The 19,030-nt window shown below is 45.5% G+C and overlaps 2 protein-coding genes across 9 annotated transcripts in view; one reads left to right on the top strand and one right to left on the bottom strand.

The window, feature by feature from the left end:
• The window catches only part of ZNHIT3 (zinc finger HIT-type containing 3), a 64,357-nt gene that overhangs the window by 22,184 nt on the left and 23,143 nt on the right, over window positions 1-19,030 (bottom strand). For 3 of the 8 annotated variants that reach the window (XM_065572822.1, XM_065572824.1, XM_065572821.1), the window contains exon 2: window positions 10,443-10,550. Coding sequence is in view for 1 of the 8 variants with exons in the window: in XM_042857883.2 (XP_042713817.2) it covers window positions 6,708-6,718 (11 nt within the window). In the remaining 7 variants the exon portion in view is untranslated. Of the gene's footprint in view, window positions 1-6,707; window positions 6,734-8,516; window positions 8,723-10,442; window positions 10,551-15,728; window positions 16,344-19,030 lie in introns of those variants that run through there. The other 5 variants (XM_065572823.1, XM_065572819.1, XM_024099726.3 and 2 more) reach the window with 5 other exon arrangements.
• Window positions 5,563-19,030, top strand: part of CA4 (carbonic anhydrase 4) — a 30,333-nt gene continuing 16,865 nt past the window's right edge. Inside the window, exon 1 of the mRNA XM_008178820.4 lies at window positions 5,563-5,708. Within this exon, the coding sequence (XP_008177042.2) occupies window positions 5,651-5,708 (58 nt within the window). The 5' untranslated portion in view covers window positions 5,563-5,650. The remainder of the gene's footprint in view (window positions 5,709-19,030) is intronic.

Raw genomic sequence — 19,030 nt, 5'->3', positions numbered from 1 at the left:
TCAGATGCAGGGCTGTAATTTTTAACCTGCGTAGAATTTATGAGGTTGTCTAAAAAGAGAAAGACATTGATATATACAGCACTGAAAAAGGGAACTTGGTGTCATGCAACAAAGTCCCCTACCTATAATTTAACTCTAAAGAAGACTGAATGCTTCCTGTATTTGCAGTCATAAACCCATCTGTCTCAACATCACTGCTTTTTTGTGACTTATGTCTGAACCAAAATACCCACGTTCAGACTAGAGGTATGTTTGGCACAAGGGACTGGTCTTAAAATAGAAGCAGTGTAACAAATCTATGTACTGTAAAAGGCCAACACAATGCCTAGATAAACCACCTGCACATACCTGAGGAGCTAGAAGTAGAAGCCTTGTCCTTTAGTTTCAAAAACACAGGCCACTAGCACTTGAGCTAAAGAAGAAGTTTTCTGTTACAGCTGCCTTATTATCTCTGAGAAGGAAACATCACTCACTCATACACACACATTCCTGTCCTAGACCAGAAAGACTGCAAGGAGGTTGGTATAGAATTGGAGTAGTTGATGGTAAAGACCTATTGGAGCACATAATGCAACATATAGTTCTCAGGTATAACACAGAACAAATATTAAGCAGGTAACACATAAGAACTAAGCCAAAAGGCTTAAGAAGCCAACCCCCGCAAATCTCTCTGGTTGCCCCACTTAAAATGATCTGTTACTGGAATAAGCTTCCCCACCCCACAGTGAAAAGGGCTGCTAATGTTCATCACCCGTTCAAATCTGGCAGAGGCTAGTAGTGAATCTAACTGGTTCTCTGGTTAATGGGTCTTAGTTCTGTTCTTGGAGAAGGTATGTCCATACTGCAAAAGCCAGCTCCAAAACTGGCACATCTGTTGGCCATCTAAGATTGCGAGGACAGGGTTAAGGTGCAGCCATGGGGCTGTGTGGTCTCTTACTGCCACCACCTATGCTATACCAGTTTCTGTAGACAGAGGACTTCAGTCTCTAGGGAAGTCAATTTGGCACATTCCACCAGCACTAAAAATTCACTTCCCTTAAAAAATAAATGATCAGACAAACAAACAACCCCCGCACCCCAAGTTCATGAACAAATTTGGAAAGGACCTGTTCCAAACCAGCAAGGGGACACTCTACCAGCATTAATGTGTTTGGCACTGTCTGGATGGAACTGTTTGCCAGCCTTCCTCACTCCAGAACAAGTACTGGGGTTGTAGCAGCACGGCAGAGCAGACTTGCTGGGAAGGATAAGAGCTAACTCAATGGAGAGACAAGATACCTTGGGAGCTTGGATCTCTCCAGGTTTTCCTGCACCTATTGGGAGGGATATTCCAGCTTTCCCAGCCAGTAGGCAGAAAGCCTTAACACAGTGTAATCAGGAGCAAAGCAACATGTTCTCTCTAGGGTGACCAGACCACAGGGATGAAATATCGGGACGCGGGGGGGGGGGGGAGGGGGCGGAGCAAAAAAAAAATGGCGGCGGAGCCAAAAAAAAAAAAAAAAAAAGCAGTTTCGCAGGGGCGGGGGGGGCATTAGCAGGCCCCAGCCGCGCCGGGCGCACGTGCTGCCCACCCCAGGGCAAAAGCTGGCCCCGATGCAGAAGGGGCTAGGGATAAAGAGGGCGGGGGGGGGACAAGAAACAAAGTCCGGGGCTGGCCACGGCGCGGGCGTGCAAGGGGCCAGGGCTGGCACAGCCGAGCCACAGCAGCGGCCGGTCACCTGTGGGGCTCCAGGCTGGGCAACGGGCAGGAGCCAGGGCTTTTCCCAGCCCTGCAGAGCCTCCTGCCCCCCAGCCTGCCATGGGCACATGCAGCGCGTCCCGCCGCCGGCAGGGAGCCCCACGCCTCTCCCGCTCGGCTGCGCTCCAGCGGCTCCTTCCAGGCGGGGCGAGCCGCTGGAGCGCAGCCAAGCAAGAGAGGCGCGGGGCTCCCTGGCAGCGGCGGGGAAGTTTATGGGGACCCCGGCTGGCCCCTCACCCCTGTCCGCCGGCCTCCCTGCCTGGGACAAGTCTCGCCCCCGCAGCCTCTCTTCGCCGCGTGTCTCCGGCGGCCCACGCTGCCCACCCGGGCCAGAGCCAGCCCCGGCTGCTGCCTCCACAGCAGCGGCCGGTCTCCTGAGGGGCTCCCCGGGGCTCCAGGCTGGGCAACGGGCAGGAGCCAGGGCTTTTCCCAGCCCTGCAGAGCCTCCCGCTCCCCAGCCCGCCGTGGGCACATGCGGCGCGTCCCGCCGCCGGCATGGGAGCCCCGCGCCTCTCCCACTCGGCTGCGCTCCAGCGGCTCCTTCCCGGCGGGGCCGCGGCAACTTTCCCTTCCCCTCCCAGGCTCCTGGTAGTTGCCCGACCCTCCTCCTAACCTCCTCCCTCCATTGAGAGATCCAATGGGGGAAGGAGGGGGCGGAGTCGGGGTTGGGGGGGCGTGAGCGCCGGAGCAGAGGGTAAATTTCCTTCTTTGTCCCGCGTCCCGACCGAACATCGGTCGGGACGCGGGACAAAGAAGGAAATATCGGGACTGTCCCGATAAAATCGGGACGTCTGGTCACCCTAGTTCTCTCTCTCTTAAGGGCGGGTTTCCCAACTGCAGAGTCATTGGTTGATCTAGGGTTAATCCTCCAACATTCTTAGTCCCTCTAAATACTCCCCCCCCCCCATGAACTCATGTCACTCTCCTGCTCTCTGATCTCCAGCCGAAGTGAGACAGGTGCTGACCAAAGCAGGTAGCCGACTGGAGGCAATACGCTTAGCACAGTACCTGCTGCCTGCTACTCGGCCTCTATTCCATCTGGTCCCCCCCAGCCGTGGGACTCCGATACAAAGGATCCTGCTTTAATCTCCCTTGGCTGCTTTCCTCAGATATCCAAGGGGCCTCCAGCCATTCATCTGCAGAGGATGTAAACTGCTCTTACTTCCTGTCTCCAAGCTTCTGCCGAAACAGACTGGCTTAGTCATATGCCAACGTTACAAAAAGCATCCCACCAGTTCTTGCAGCACATCCTTTGAAGCGTTGTGGGGAGTGGCTGGCGAAGGTCAGATCTCTGGCAGACCAGGATCCAGGCCCCAGCAGGAGATTCCCCAGAAGGCTTTGCTGCTGAGCCCCAAGCATGATGGCACACATTTTAGGATGCTTGCTGCTCAGGTTACCGGGCACTACAGGGTTTATCCTGTCCTGTAGGGGGTTCACAAGAGTGTGGAAGGGCTAGTCTGGACTGGGAGAACTTAAAATGTCTTCTGAGGCCAGGGTTTGGGGTAAGGAGAATCTCTGCAGAGAAACCACAGAGTGTGGGTGGATCCCGCAGTTCTTAGCCCACCCATGGCCATGGAAACCACTGCAAAAGATTCTGCAGAGGAACAGCTATGGAAGGGGATGAATGGCCTTGGGGTTAAAGATCAGGAGACCTGGATTCATTTTCCAGTTCAACCACAGACTTCTTGTGTGACACTGGGTAAGACACTGACTCTCTCTATGCCTAAATTCCCCCATCACAATGTTTCAATTCTCCTGCCCTCTGCCTATCTTCTCTATTTAGACTGTAAGCTCTATGGGGCAGGGACTATATGTATGTACAGCACCTAGCACAAAATGGGGCCTCTAAGGGTACGTCTACACTGAAACTAGGAGCAAGTGTCCCAGCTCAGGTAGACAGACTCATGCTAGCTCAGCTGGAGCTAGCACGCTAAAAGCCCACCCGACCTCCTGGGTCTGAACCTGGTGGCTAGCTTGTCTCCCCGCCGGAGCCATGATGTCCACACTGCTATTGTTAGCAACGCTAGCTCGAGCTAATCTAGTGTGAGTCCGACTACCTGTGTTGGGAAGCTCGCTCCCTGCCTAGAGTAGACATACCCTAAGCACTACTGTGATGTAAATTAAATAATGAGAGGATGAACATGGGTACACAGGAGAAAAAAAGATAAGAGTCCGATTTAAAGGCCCAAGTTTCTCAATTTCTGATTCTTTGGTCCTAAATAAGGACGACCAGGGGGGCATGTGAAGTGTGGAAGTTAGCTCTTCACTTTCAGGGAGTGCAGCCAGAACATTGTGAGAAAATTGTTCTGGAAGAGCCACCACTCTCTCCCCACCAAAGATCTTATTCCTGCACCTAGCACAACTGAAAAGAGCTTGAACAAACTTTTGTACACATCCTTCGAGACCTCCGCTTGACACCGACCCATTCCCTCCCTCCGACGCCCCCATCTCTGACTACGTGCTTAGCAGACTGCGCACTCGGAAAACTCCACATAGGCTGCCAAATTAGGAAGTTCTAAACTCCAACAACCCCCCCCCCCCCCACACACACACACACCCCTTTTTGTTATGGTCACTGCAGTAACAATTCAGCTCAGCACCAGGTGCTGGGTTCATTATTGTCCGTTCATGTTTCTAAAATCTACCTAATCCGGGATGGAAAAATAGCACTCAGCAACCCTTCATTGTTACAACTTTATTTATAGTCGTCATCTCTCGGGGGGTGGGGGAGGGAAACAAAGGCCCGTGCATCACAGATCAGCTGGGAGATATTAAATTGTTATTATTGGCCCCAAACCTTATTCAGGAAAGACACCAACTGAAAGCAAAGGGAGATCTGCCCAAGTACAGACTAAGAAGAGACTGCAGGATCTGGCCCGTTATTATTGTTTACTATGTACTGCTCCCGCACCAGGGGTTTCCAGTGTAAAGGCTCCATTCATACAGGGTGATGCTCGGGCAAGTAATTGCACCGGGAGGTGCATGGGGAGAAATGTATTGCAGATCTTTACTCGGTAACCCTTACTTTTCCCTCTAAACCAGCTCTCCTTTACCCTTTATTTTCATGCATGGCTGGGTCATAATCTGGCCCTAACTCAGATGCATACAATACAATATACGAAGGGAAATGCCATTTGCTAGTAGACTTGTTCATCACACCTCTACTGGCTGAGCATAAAGCCTGTCTGTGAATCAGGCACCTTGAATCAGGGCACTCCAACACTACGGTGATACGGCAGTATAAGAGCCTGCATAGCGTGGCACAGCACAGCAATCAGAAGCATTGCGTCACTTTCTGATAGTTAAAAAAAGGAACATTGACTGAAAAAGTTTCGCTCTCATTTAACTGTACCAAGTGAAAGCTAGACACACATAAAGTGCCCGGCAAAATGCATGAAAGCCACGTGGCACTGCATAAAACATTGACTGTAATTGCACAAAAAGAGCCTGTTTTTTCAGTCTCTTAACCCTGCTCCAAGTCTGAGTAGCTTCTTATTTTTACAAAGCATTGACCATAATGGACATACTTTCACTTAATCTGAAGATCATGTGCACTATCAGAGAAGCTGCTATTTTTCAGTGGATAGAAATGAAACACTAAACTAATAGGCTACAAGATATCTGCCCAATCAGTAAAATATCTGTCATTTAGCCCCAGACACTTATTTAGTGCTGGAAAATCTCAGCCCTTCTACAATTCCAGTTTGGGAGAAATTAAATAAATTAAAGCAAATCAGGAGTCGTGTATACCTGGAGAAATTAAAAAGGGGTGGAGTTCACCTTCCTGACTACGGCTATCAGGACTGACCATGACTCCTTACTCCTGTATAAAAACTCCCAGAGCAGAAATATGATCACATACTAATTGATTCTAGCCTCCTCACTGATCTTATCTAAAATAGGAGATAGATAATGGAATTGCTTTTCCTTGTTCTGCTCTCTCTGCACATTGCCAAGACAGCAACAGAAGGTAAGAAGACCATGCTGTTCTGCCCACCCCGGGGTATCACGGTTACTCATATTTGATTATTTGAATTTTGAATAGCACTGTATTCTGTTCTAACTCTTTAATGCTTCTATATGATAAATCCGAGGTATGTATTTGTTTGTTTCTCTCTCAGGTCATTTATGGCTTGGTATCACAAGTGGATTTATTCTGACTGTTTTGTTTTATTTTACCTTTATGGTTATAGTATTTTTTCACCCCAAGAAAATCCAAGAGGTTTTACTTTACCTCTATATGTAATTAGAAATAAAGATTCAGTAAAAATGTATTTTCTTTGCCTGTCTACTATGCTGATTTAAATGGTATACAACTATAAGTAACCTAATTATTCTATTTTTCTTCTAATAATGCTATGGTCTCTTTATAATGTAAGAAATGAAAGAATTCAGGATCTCTTTGTCTTATGCTATTTTAGCCTGATAGAGCAATATATTTGTTTAAGAATTAACCGACATTTATAGTTCTTTTTTTATGTATTTAATTAAATTTTACTTTCCACTGATGATGACTGTGTTAATACCAGATAATGATCTATAATCAGCACTTCAAAAAATTCAGATGGCTTTTGTATGCTTATATTGGATGAGGAATGCAGTACTACTCAATAATATCCTTTCCCATGTAAATATCAAAGTTAAAAATAAACACAACAGTCCTTAGGTAGTGAGGAAGGCTCAGCGTTTTTATCCTAAAAAGGAGTAGGCTGCATCATTAAGAAAAAAGATTCAATATTATCGGATGCATCTAACATACTGCTGCACTGTGACAGAGTTTGTTAAAGGGATACAGATTTCAACAAGATAACCCAGCCCGAGAGCCACTGGCCAGAGTAGTTGAAAGCAGCAAATGTTGAATGTGACGAAGACAGTGTTAAAACCTGAATAGAACGTGACTGAAATGGAGGGGTTTTAACCCCAATGAGGGGTTTTTTTAATTCTCCAAATCAACAGTCCAGTAATTTACCTTTTCCACATCCATCCTTTGAGAATGACATTGCAGTACAGTTGCAGCTGCTTAATCTGACCGATGTGGATCTTCTGTCACTTAAGGCTTCCAATAACCTCCTTCCTATCAACCTCCCCATCCACATCTAGTACAGATGCACACACACAACAAACCTCTGCTTTTCAAAGTATTCAGCAACTAATAGATCTCCCACTTGGTTCAAAGTCCACAGCTACTAACACACATCTCTCTGACTGCGCTCTTGGTGGACTGTTTTTATAGAAGAGGTTTGTGCTTTTAAATAAGAGAGACAATCTATAATAGTTTGCTGCATTCACAAGACAGAGCTTAAGTTACTAATCAGCACTTCTGTTGATACTTTTAGGGGGTCTCCCTAAACATGAGTGATCAGAGCTGGACTAATAGCAGGTTTGATGGGGCCACAGCTTGGGGACCCCAAGTTGTAGGAAGCCTTGACCTTTGGTAATAGAATAATAATAATAATAACACCAAACACCAAGCTCTTTTCATGTATATATCTTAAAGTGCTTTACAAAGTAGGTACATTAAGTATTATCCCCATTTTATCAATGGGGAAACTGAGGCACGGAGCTGAAGCAACTTTCCCTAGGTCAACCAGAAGCCAGGAGCAGATCTAAGAATAAAACCCAGCAGTCCTAACTCTACAGCAAACATCCTACCCCGGCCCATGTTGTCTCTCAATATGGTAGCATCTCATGAAACATTCAGAAATAATTTAATGATGTTTTTCGGCTCCTACATATCTATCATTATTCCATCATCAACAGCAGCATAATGTGCCCCCAAAGCATCCCATCTCAGTGCCTCCTGGGGATCAGCACAGATCTGTGTGAGATCTGGGCAGCTCCAACAGAGACATTCAAAACCTTTTGAGAGAGGATTGTTTAAAACCATCTGTAGTACCATCACCATTATGGTCCAGATGTTATGTAACAGGGATACAACAACTGCCAAAGTGGGGATAGGGAAATAATTTCTGCCCACGGCATATTAGCAGGGTCCTTGGAGTATCTTCACATTCCCCTTGAGCACTGAACAGGAATCAACCATTTACAGATTTACCACCCCACACTATTAGTTTCTGGAATTTCAAAGGATATACATATGGCAGACCTTGTTTCTCTCATTTTTTATACTTATATCTTATGTGTTTTTGATTCTCATGGAGGTAAAACTTTGTAACCTACACTGGCTCTGATGGGGTCTGCATGAACTTCTAGCCTTATGTCTCTGGGGTCATGCAAAGGCAAAGTATGCGCTGTTTATAGCAATGCAATGCAGAGCTGCAAGGACAAAAAAAAATAAAACAGAACAGAACAAATGAAGGCAGAAGAATTCTTTAACTTTTTCCTTTCCACGTACCATGGCAAGAACTCTTTACAGACACATATTAATATTTCAGACCCAGAGATGGCAGAACCATGATGCTGTCACCTTAAGTTTTAATCTAAAACTAAGAAGAGTGAGAGGTACATGAAAAGAACACACAGATAGGGTAGCGATGGAGAGCCAGGGAGGAAAGAAATCACGGATAGCCCTCCCTGCCTATCCTCCCATCCAACACACGATTAAATATCACTAACAAGTTATCAAAAACACGATCTTCTCCCAGTAGTTACCTTGGCCATTACAACACAGGCAAACTTTTGATCTTAAGTTTATATCCTTAAGCAGGATACGTTCTTTGGTGTTTCCTTTTCTTTCTTCCTTGTAAGCATGCAGCAAGTGGCTGCTAGCACACTTGCAAAGCCTTATCTGAGTTGGTCTGTGACCGTTCATACATACCTACAGCTTGACTAACGCTTACTCAAGAGACCCATTGTAAGCATGAAGGAAGGAAAGCCCACGTTCTGCAGGTTACTGAGCATGTGTCAAAAACCGGAGACACTCAGCCCAATATTTTACTGTCCTCACTATTCTTCTCATGGCCCAGTAAGCCTGAAGCCCAGGCTTCAGTCATCATGGGAAGCAATAGCTCCACAATCTATGCCGTGACCATGAGAATATTTAACATTTATATAGTGCTTCACAGCATCAAAGTGCTGTAAAAATATTAACACATCAAACCTCTCATTAAACATCAATCCTGCAACTAATCATTAACTAATAGGTGCGGTTATTAAGGGAGTAATAACTGAGCTTTGGACAGGCCTGCAGAATAGGCAGCAGCGTACCCCACTTGGGGTGGAGGATTTGGCCCACAACTGTGGGCTTCTGTGAGCAAGAGAAAGGCGTGGATGGACTGCATGGCAAAAAGACAGAAGAGGGATAGGAGGGGAGGAATATAGGGGAATTTAGGACGTATTTGTTCATCTCCTTAGGATTATGGTAAGGTTGGAGGCTATGGAAGTGCAGCAACTTCAGTCTAATTCACTCCTTAATATACTAAAAGTCCAACGAAAGATAAAGCAAAGCAGCCCAGGCCTTATACTGTTTCATACTGTGGAGACAGAGACCTAGACCCTTTGTTCTTACTTAGTCGCTTCCATTTTTATGAGATAACCTAACTGTGGCAGCCAAGCAGACAACACTGTTGTATCTGAAGTTGTTCCCACTTGCAGCCATTACCAGATGTACCACATTTTCAGGCACACTATGGCCCTTTAAGTGAATATACTTTCAGGGTATTAAATTGAATTAAAATTTAACAGGCTACGGCTAAATTGCATGGTTAGAAGCCCCAATTGCTCTTTAATTAAGGAGTGTTTTGTGTGTTCTTACTGGCAGCATGGCTTCAGAGGTGTCTGAAAGGGTATTATAGCCATGTATGAAACAAACCTTGAACTGTTTTAATCCTTTACAAGCCACACCCCTCTAGCCAGACAGACATGGCTTCCTTACATATGGCAGAGAAAGAAGAAAATGTAGCTTCTGATAAGTCCACTGTATATCCCTCTTTGGCAGTCTTCTTGTAAAAGGATTTCAAAGCACAATCTTCCAGATACCTCAGTCCCCATCAAACTTCAGAAGTGAATTCAGAGCCTGGTTCTGCAAAGCCTCCTGCAAGCCCCATTGTTTAAGGGGTTATCTACACATGGAGTTATTCGTGAACAACTCCATGTGCAGATGCTCTTATTCTGGAATCAGAGTGCCTTGTTCCTGTTTATCTTATTAATCAATTCATTAATTAATTAAGCTAAACAGGAATAAGGCACTCTGATTCCAGAAAGAACGGTCACACATGAAGTTATTCTGGAATAGCTATGGTGCTTTAAATTCACACTGCACCTTAATCTGAATTAATTTTCAACTGTAAACAAGCACTTAAAAGATTACACAGGATCAGTTCCTTAGCCTCCCTCACAGTATGAAACAAGTTCTGCCACACCAGCAGCTCCGGAACATTCATGTCTTTTTAACCACTCAACAAATATTGCTGATAGCGCAACAATGGATGCCTGACCCTCACAGTCAATGGACCAATACAAATCCTCCCTTGCTGGATATATGCTTTACCTCCTAAGCCAATAAAGGGGTTAAGGATCGCAAGAGAATGCATTCTTTGCTGTGCCAATGCAACCAAGGGCATCACAGTTTAAAGTTCGCAGGTTATTTTTCACTGCTTTGCAGTTTGTCTTTGGTAATATTTAATGACTGGTCAGGATTTCTTCTCGTACAAAGCGGAGTCAACATCATTAATAATACTAATTTTTAAGGCTCAGCCTTCGTGTTGTCAGTACATTGCACTGTCAGCATTTTGTATTAACTCACCCTCTTTAGCTCCCTCTCAAGTAGCAGGGTAGCTGCAGCCCAGTACGTGCTTCTCCAGCATCCACAATGGGGTGTCTCCCCAGTGCTCTGCAATCCAGTACACTCATCCTACAGCAGGAAAGGGAACATCAGATTAGCCATTCAGGGGGGAAAATGACATTTCCCATCATTTTCACTTCAAAGATTGTTCCCCCCCAAAGCACCTTCTGCTACAGCTAAGGGTGCCAATGCCAAGAACCTGGATAGACAGATACACCATTCATAGGAAGCATAATTCCAAAACAGCGAGAGCGTGTGCTGTGCACCGTCATGATAGCTATAGCCATCGGAGGCACTTCTGCTCACAGTCCCTGGATTTAAATTCTGGAGGCAGAAGCGCATGTGACACTCACTCCCTTTGACTGTTCACGAAGCCCAAATGTTCAGGCCTTCAGCATATATCGCAAGGTTCATCTTCCCAGTAAACACATCCAAGTCTTTGGGATTCGTATTTGGGATTTTGTTTTTTGTTTGGTTGGAGTGGGAGATTGGTCAGTAATGATAGCCCTTCTCCATATGTGCGCTCTACTGGATGTTTCGTTTTTAAAGGATACAATATGCCCAGAGGCCCCTTATTAGATTTTTCACTCACATGTCTATGCAAGTTACCAACATGTACATAAAATAACTGCAAGACTAGCCGAATGTTACAAAAGAATTCTATTCCTTCTTTTTTTTGTTAGTAGTAATAGTATTGAATAGGGCTCCCAAACTTTACCTAGTACTAACCCTAAATAAAGGAAGAGAAGCAAGATACTGTAGAGAAGCAATTCACCTTAGCCCTGCATATCTATTTAACGCCAGCTTCCTTCTTTGATAAGGCCATCAACCTCACCACAATAGCTTATCATTACAAAGAAATTTTATTGATGGGACAAGATCATAGGTCATGGCTGGAAAACAGATTTTCCCTCACCTCTCACACACAGGCAAAAATTTAGAAATATTTAGAGTTATACTTTAGAAACTTCCCTTCATGCTAAAGTGATAAGATGATTTGGTTCTTTCTTTTGACAGTGAGTTAAGGGCTTACAGTTCTTATAGGCCATATGAGATAAGAATATGGGTGTGTATGTGGATGATTAGCTAGATATACCGATTAGATAAATATATGTAAAGCTCCACCATTATGATAACATTTTTCTTCAGGCACCCGCTTCTTAATGATCTGGAAGGGGTGTATTATAGCTCTCTGTCACTGGTGATTGATGCCTTTTAAAAGAACAGGCCCCCAGCTCCTTGTGCTCAAACAGGTGCTCCCAGTTTGGCCACTTAAGAGGGCAGTGCAGCAGTTGCGGCAATGAAGAACCAGGCTGTCAATAAGGAAGGAAGAAGTGGAGCTGCAGGGAATTCCCTAGGTGGGCTGCCAAAGTCCAGGAGGCATGGCAGAGGGAACCGCCTAGGGGAAATGTACCTCCTGGGATAGAGCCCTGGGAGGCAATGGTCAGTTAAAAGAACAAGGAAGATTCTTGCATTTGGCCCTGAAGCAGGAGCGGGTGTGGCAGTGGGTCCCTTGTGAGCTGGGGACAAGCCAGCATCTTACACTGACTGTGAAGAATAAAGTTCTCACGCAAAGGGAAGAAATATTGGGAACCGGAGAGACTTGGTTGAACAGATCTCTGTCCCCAGTTGGTAAAGCTACACCACTCTAGAGTTAAATATTGGAGCCTAAGTCTACCCATCAAGGCGGACAATGAAAACTTCCCTGGAATAAGCAGCACTTTAATTGATAGGGGTTTCCTTCCCCCGTCTCCTAAACCAAGCTAGCCCAACACAACTAATGCTGATGGTGACTTTGACCCCTAAGCCATTGCCTGCAAAAACATTGCTAATAGAGTTAAAGGGCCAAATTCCTTCCTGGTGTACCACTGTTAGCTGCAGGCAAGTACACCACGGATGAATTTCCCCCCAATGTTACAATACAGCAGTAACTAGAAGTACAACATATAGGTCAGTTTGAGTATTTTTTTTAACGTAATGTTAGGAAACTAAGAGCTATCAAAAGAAGGATTGTGATGCTGGCAACCCAGGTATCAGCTTATGCTTAGGTCTTAATGTCTCACTTGGATACTGACAAATACATAGCTGGAATTAGACTGGCTCACCTGGGTGTTAGTATTGTTAAAAAAATAGAGAGTTATAAAATATAGAGCGTGATAAAAAGGTAGTTGGCAGTTAGACTTTATTGAATGTTTGTAAGTTGCTGCATGCTTTAATCTCACTTACAATACCTGTATCCCATATTGTAAGGCAATATTTGAGTGTTTGTATTGCAATTCTCTCTGTGTAAATCACCAGACAGGACAGTGATCTGAATTAGTGTGAAATGCTGGCTTCCAACAGAAAGTGTTAGGCCCTGCACAATAGAGAAGGCCAATTGACACCAGACAAACTATTGTGGAGCATCAGAGGACAAAAGACTTTGCTGATTGTTCTCCCCACCCCACGGCCACCCCAGCCTGCCCATGAAGAGGAGACGTGCAAGTGATTTCCTCCCATCAGCTGAGCTGGCATCTCAGAGAAAGGGGAAAGGAAATAAAAATCCCTCACAAGAAGAAACTGTATCGCCGTGCTGCTTGGATTCCTAAGGGCAAGATTTTTGAGGCATAAACAACAGATTCCCCAGTGTTCAGCCTGGAGTAGCAATAAGGGACATATAAAGCTTGCTTATTATAGAATCTTCTATTGCCTTTTGAAACTTAACTTTGCATACAATTCTCTTATTTCCTTTTCCTAGTTAATAAATCTTTAGATAGATTATTATAGGATTGGCTACAAGCATTGTCTTTGTTGTGAGATCTAACGTGCAACTGTCCTGGGGTAAGTGACTGGTCCTTCGGGACAGGGAGTAACCTGAATACTATTGTTGATTTTTGATGTAAGGGACTATCTATCACAAAGGCACCTCAATCTTTGGGGCACCTAGGGCCATAAAGGCTTTTCAAATCTCAGAGACATTTAATCCAGGTGTTTAATAATGATGAATAGATAACAACACACAGCATTTTTCATCCACAGATCTCCAGAAACCTTACAAAGATGGGTAACAGCTCATTTAATAGCTCTCTTTTATAGGTGGGCACATTAATGACAAAGAGGTCAAGGGACTTGCCCAAGGTCACATAGTAGTAGGACTGGAAATATAATCTAGGTATTCTGATTCCCAGTCAAGTATGCTATCCACTAAACTGCTTAAACAGCAGAGGGTGGAGTTCTGACTAAACGGAGCTGCCCCTTTCCCTGTGCCTTCCTTGGTAATGATAATGTTCACAATAAAAAAAACAACAATAAACAACTGTATTGTTTCATGGCTGCATTGGAGCCAAGAAAAACTTTTAGTCAGGAAACTAGTGACAAACTGGACAGAGTAGAAACAGAGATAAGTGAGCACTTATTTGCCAACTGCACAAACAAGACTCCCTGAATTTAACGGATGGCTGCTACCTTGAACTTTGTGTAGAAATAAGAGGCCCTGAGGCACAATACCCTCTGGTGTAAAACACCAAGGAAACGAATGGAGTTACACCCTATATGTGTTGCATCACAGCTTGACCCAGGGATAGCAAAAATGCAACATGAGGGCCTAATATGGTTTCACTTGGCTATTCTGAGCCTCAACTGCCTTCATCTGTTACAAGATGCAAGTCCTTCTATGCAGACTACAGGTCTCATAACAGCCACCCAGCTCAAAATGGAGCATTGCGGGCTGGACCTTGGCGTCTCGAAGGTAGGGTTGCCAACTTTCTAATTCCAGAAAACCAAGGGCCCTTGCCCCGCCCCTGCCCTGCCCCTTCCCTGAGGCCCCACCCTGCCCCTTCCAGAGGCCCCGCCCCCACTCACTCCATCCCCCTCCCTCTGTCGCTTGCTCTCCCCTACCCTCGCTCATGTGCTCATTTTCACTGCAAGGCCCAAACAGGCATATTTATTGTTTTGACAGATGTATTATGCTACATTCAGGTTTTATTTGTTACAGGACGTTAGAGCTGGCAGCAAAATAGTCAAAAAGCGCAATTTAAAAAAAAATGAAATTTCACAAAGGTTTTCATGATTCTTTCCCTCCCCTCTTCCCATTTTTTGTAAGCAACTCCATGTTTTTTGTTCACTAAAGCTACTGTAATTTTATGTGTGGAATTAGGACCACACATTATCACAGCTGCATTGCGTCTATTAAAGGCCCTGAAGCCCAAATACAAATCCATAGAGCACAACCACAGAAATGCACCTGTCCAGATACCTATATAAATAAATCTGTAGAAACTGACTTCCAAACCTACATGCACATACGCACGTGTATTCATGTGTATACATCTAGCATGCACTAACACATATACTTCCACATTATTTATTACTACAACTGTTGTTTAGTGCCTAGAGACCCCAACTAAGATCAGGGCTCCGGGGCGGTAGGTGCTGGACCCACACATAAAAGGAGAGAGTCTGCAACACAGAGTTTATAATGTAGCTAGACAAAGGTGGGGAGAAATGTCTGATCCGTCGGCTCTTCTGCAATTACTAGTCAACAACATTCACTTTTTAAGAAATAATATATTGCTTTTAGAGTAACCGTCTCTTTTAAAAACTTGGTATGAAATGAATACACACATATTTTATGTCATCAATTTTTGTGTGCACAAGACAGCAAAAGGAATAAAAAGTCAAAGAGTTCGGCTGCAAATTTTATTCACACAGGTATACACACATGCAGCAATACACGCACCTCCCTACACAAAGACACGCAGTCTCTTACACACATACAATGCATGCATGTACACACTTGCCTACAGAGAGAGACTTTTTCATACACTTTTCCAGGGCCTGCCTAAATCACCCAGCCAGGAAGGGAGGGGAAAAGATGGGAGTGGGGGTGGAGGAGAGGGGATGGGGAGGGAAAGAGGCCAAGGACAAGAGCAGGGTGGGAGTGAGAGGGGGCAGTGAAGGAGAGAGGAGGGGATGTGTGGGGTATGTGAGGTTGATGGGAATGCAGGGGGAGGCAGAAGGCTACAGGTGCATGAGGATGTGGGGGGCACAGGGGTGTATAGGGACATAATGGGAGTGCAGCAGTGTATGGAGGTGAATGGGGTACAGGGCTCAGATGGGTAGGTGTGAAGGGCGGGATGGGATGGGATGGGGGAGGGATGCAGTGAGAGGGGATGGAGGTGCGGGGGTAGGACAGGGAGGGATGCGGTGAGGGGAATGGGGGTGCAGTGCAGCCCCATTCCCAGCACTCAGAGACGGGGATACACATACCTCCAACTCCTGGGTGCCAGCGATGGGGCAACAGACTGCGGTTCGCACAGGTGCAGCTCGAACCCAGCCATGCGAGGAGAAGAGGCTGGGCACCAGGCGACCCCTCAATGGCCGCCTGAGGAGCATTCAAGTGGCGCTAGTTCCTCCCTGGCCCTGACCCACCAATGGCAGCACGCAGACCCCTCCTGCCCCCGGCAGCCCCTAAGGCTAGGAGCCGGCTGCTTCCCGACCCGGGAGCTGCGCGGTCTGTGGCGTGGCAGCTAGCAGGGAGCCTGCCAGCCCCGCTGTGGCGCCGTGTGAACCGGACATTCAACGGCCTGGTCAGCAGCGCTGAACGGAGCTGCCAGGATCCCTTTTGGACTGGGTGTTCCGGTCCAAAACCAGACACCTGGTCACCCTACTCGAAGGGCAGCACCAAAGAGAATGATTGCAAGCTGCTCCATTCTGGGCCAGTTGGGCACATGGCTTGTGAGATCCTGGCCAGACTCAGGCTATGTGTGGATGCTCATGGCTTAGCCCATTTGTGCCAATAAAACTGGAAAAGTTTTGGGAACTAGGCTATAAATCCCTCCAGCAGAGAGTTTAACCAGGCTGTTGGGTTGTTACAGCATCAGTGAGAGTGATTCAGCAGGCATCCTCGAAGCAGACACATGTGGGAGGGAATATCAGCATTTCAGTTACAAAGAAGCATTTCCTTGCATTGTCCTGGGCAGAGGCAGTAAAGAATACAGCAACCTTGGAAAAGTGGAGGCTGATGGAAAAAACATCTTATTGTAAATAAGACTAGGAAAACCTTTATCTACATGCTCTGCTCCATCACCTTCTGGCTTTTAGGCCTTGGATATTTTAGGAAGCAGGTTCCATTCCCTCTGAAATGGTGCATAACTTAATGGGAATTAGAAACTCATTCAGGCTCATTGTGACTTGAAAAGAAATTAAATGGATTCTAGTGTTAGTGAAAGATATCTAATCAACAGCTCCAGGGAGAGCAATTCTCCATTTATAGTACAGTACTACCAGCTGCAGAGTAATTGTTCCATCACCAATGTTGTGACTCTTCAAAGTAGCCAACCAAACCACAATTCTGTACTGGGAGCAGGGGTTCCCTTCTGTTGTTGCCGAGCCTGTCTGCCCCTGTGCTAAGCATTCAGATTGCATCCAGCAGGAAGCAGAAGCAGTGGGGAGGCAACAGATGGTGGCCAAGAATCTCCTGGATCTGTCCACTAATTGCTAATGTGATCAACAACAGAAGGGTAACAAGAAAAAAAGGTAAGAGATGGCAGTAGGAAAGGAGTTATGAGGTCAGAGGAAGGGGAAAGAGAATGAGGGAGGGACTAGAGGAAAGAGTCAGATGGACAAAGTGAGCACAGGAGAAAAAGGGGGTCCAAGGAAGTGAGGAGGAAGAGAAGAGAATTAGAAGGATCTGTGAGAAGCAAAGGACTCAAGAGAGGGGAAAGTTCCAGAAAAGGATATGGACATGGCTACGAGGCAGGGAGGGGCAGGATAGACTGGGGAATTGGGATCACAAGAGAAACCAGAATGAGATAGCTTAAACAGGATTAGGAATTGGAAACCAGGGAGACGGTATTTGAAGGCTGTATACACCAGGGAAGGAAAGGAATTGTTTAGAGTGTTACTAGGAATGAGGGATACAGATAAGCAAAGGGAAAATGTAAACTGTACACCAGGAAATGTTTCCTGACAGTGAAGTGGGAGGAGCCCCCTGCTTTAGCTATTTAAAACTGAACTAGACAATACACTCTAGGGGATAATTGCACCGTAGTCCATGAGTAACAGGCTGGATGTGACCTCCATCCTCATTTCCATCTTATTCAATGAAAGGCTCAGAAACTGAATCCAGTGGGTGAAAGGAACTTTTACAACTCAAAGTTCACATACACAGGGAGAAATCACGCCTTTATCAAATACTGCTTCATAATGCAAATTCTTCACTAATCTAGGCGGGTTTCTGAGTAAGTCATAAATACACTAAACATCCTGGTTCTCAGCTGTTTTTCTTAAGAAAATAAAGAAGAAAGGGCTTATTCACAACCAATATTAATTCAACACTAAGTACTAAAATTACTGTTTACTAAGAAATCCTTGTCCCTCGTTCATTGTGAAACCCACATTCAGATTTATTGACTCTTTTTTCCTGAAGAATTCCTGAGTATTTAGCCCATAATATGATCTGTCATTCTAAACTGCAGCTGTGATACGCAGTTAGGAGAAGGCTACATCCTTATTAGTAAGTTCTGAACTTCTAAAAGGTTCATAGAAAGCACCCTAGGGTCAGATGCAGATCCAAATTGTACAAACAAATTATGCAATTCGTATACAAATTATACAAAGCTAAATTGTATGCCTCAGTGCATTCTACGTGTAGTAAATATAAAGCATGGGCCTGCCTGAAGTTTCTCTCATCTTCTCTAGTTATTTTTCAGCATCTGGATGTGCAGGTTCCTTGGTTAAAGATCCAAGGTTTTTCTGATGCATTCACCTGCCCACTGGGAACTGGACGGAGACCCACAAATTCTTTTGACACAGGCCACCAAACAGGGTGTCAGAGGACATTTGATCACATTGGTGAACTGGGCTGGATTCAAACAGGTGACGAAAGGATCCATCCATATCCCACTACCCATTTCCAGAGGCATTTGCTCCCCTGGCATAGGGATGTGAAGATAGTGGATTGTGATTATCAACACCGTCCTGGTGATGCCTTTTTGCTCCCAAGGGGATTCCCAGTGTCCTTCTATGACCCTGTTTTCATGGCTTTTGTCCCCCTACTCTCAAAGCTCCATGTAGCAGCCTCTGCATTTCTAGCCAATGAAATATGCATTTGATACATGCATCCCTCAGCTCTAAATCACTTTGTATATTATTATTTAGACTGCAGCAACATCTAGGAGCCCCAGTCATGAACCTACTGTACTAGGTGTATATAAACACAGAACAAAAAGCCAGTCCCATGCCCGCACGAGCTCACAATATATTAACCGGCAGGGCCGGCGCAACTCATGAGATGGTCGCCTCGGGCGCTACAATTTGGGGGGCGGCAACCGCGGTGGTATTTCGGCGGCAGGACCTTCCACTGCCTCTGTGGGGGGCGGCATTTTGGGGCGGGACCTTCCGCCGCCTAGGGCAGCAGAAAAGCTGGCGGCGCTCCTGTGAACCGGTATGCGTTAGAGAGTCCCACTTTTGTTTGACAAGTTACCTTCCCAGCTCTGACTAACACGTATACTGGCCTTAATCAGATCATTTCTGGGCAGACAGAGGGAAAATAATCACTTAATGTCGGA

This window comes from Chrysemys picta, chromosome 19, assembly GCF_011386835.1.
Source record: "Chrysemys picta bellii isolate R12L10 chromosome 19, ASM1138683v2, whole genome shotgun sequence".
NCBI lineage: Eukaryota > Metazoa > Chordata > Testudines > Emydidae > Chrysemys > Chrysemys picta.
This window is presented reverse-complemented; position numbering and strand designations above follow the sequence as displayed.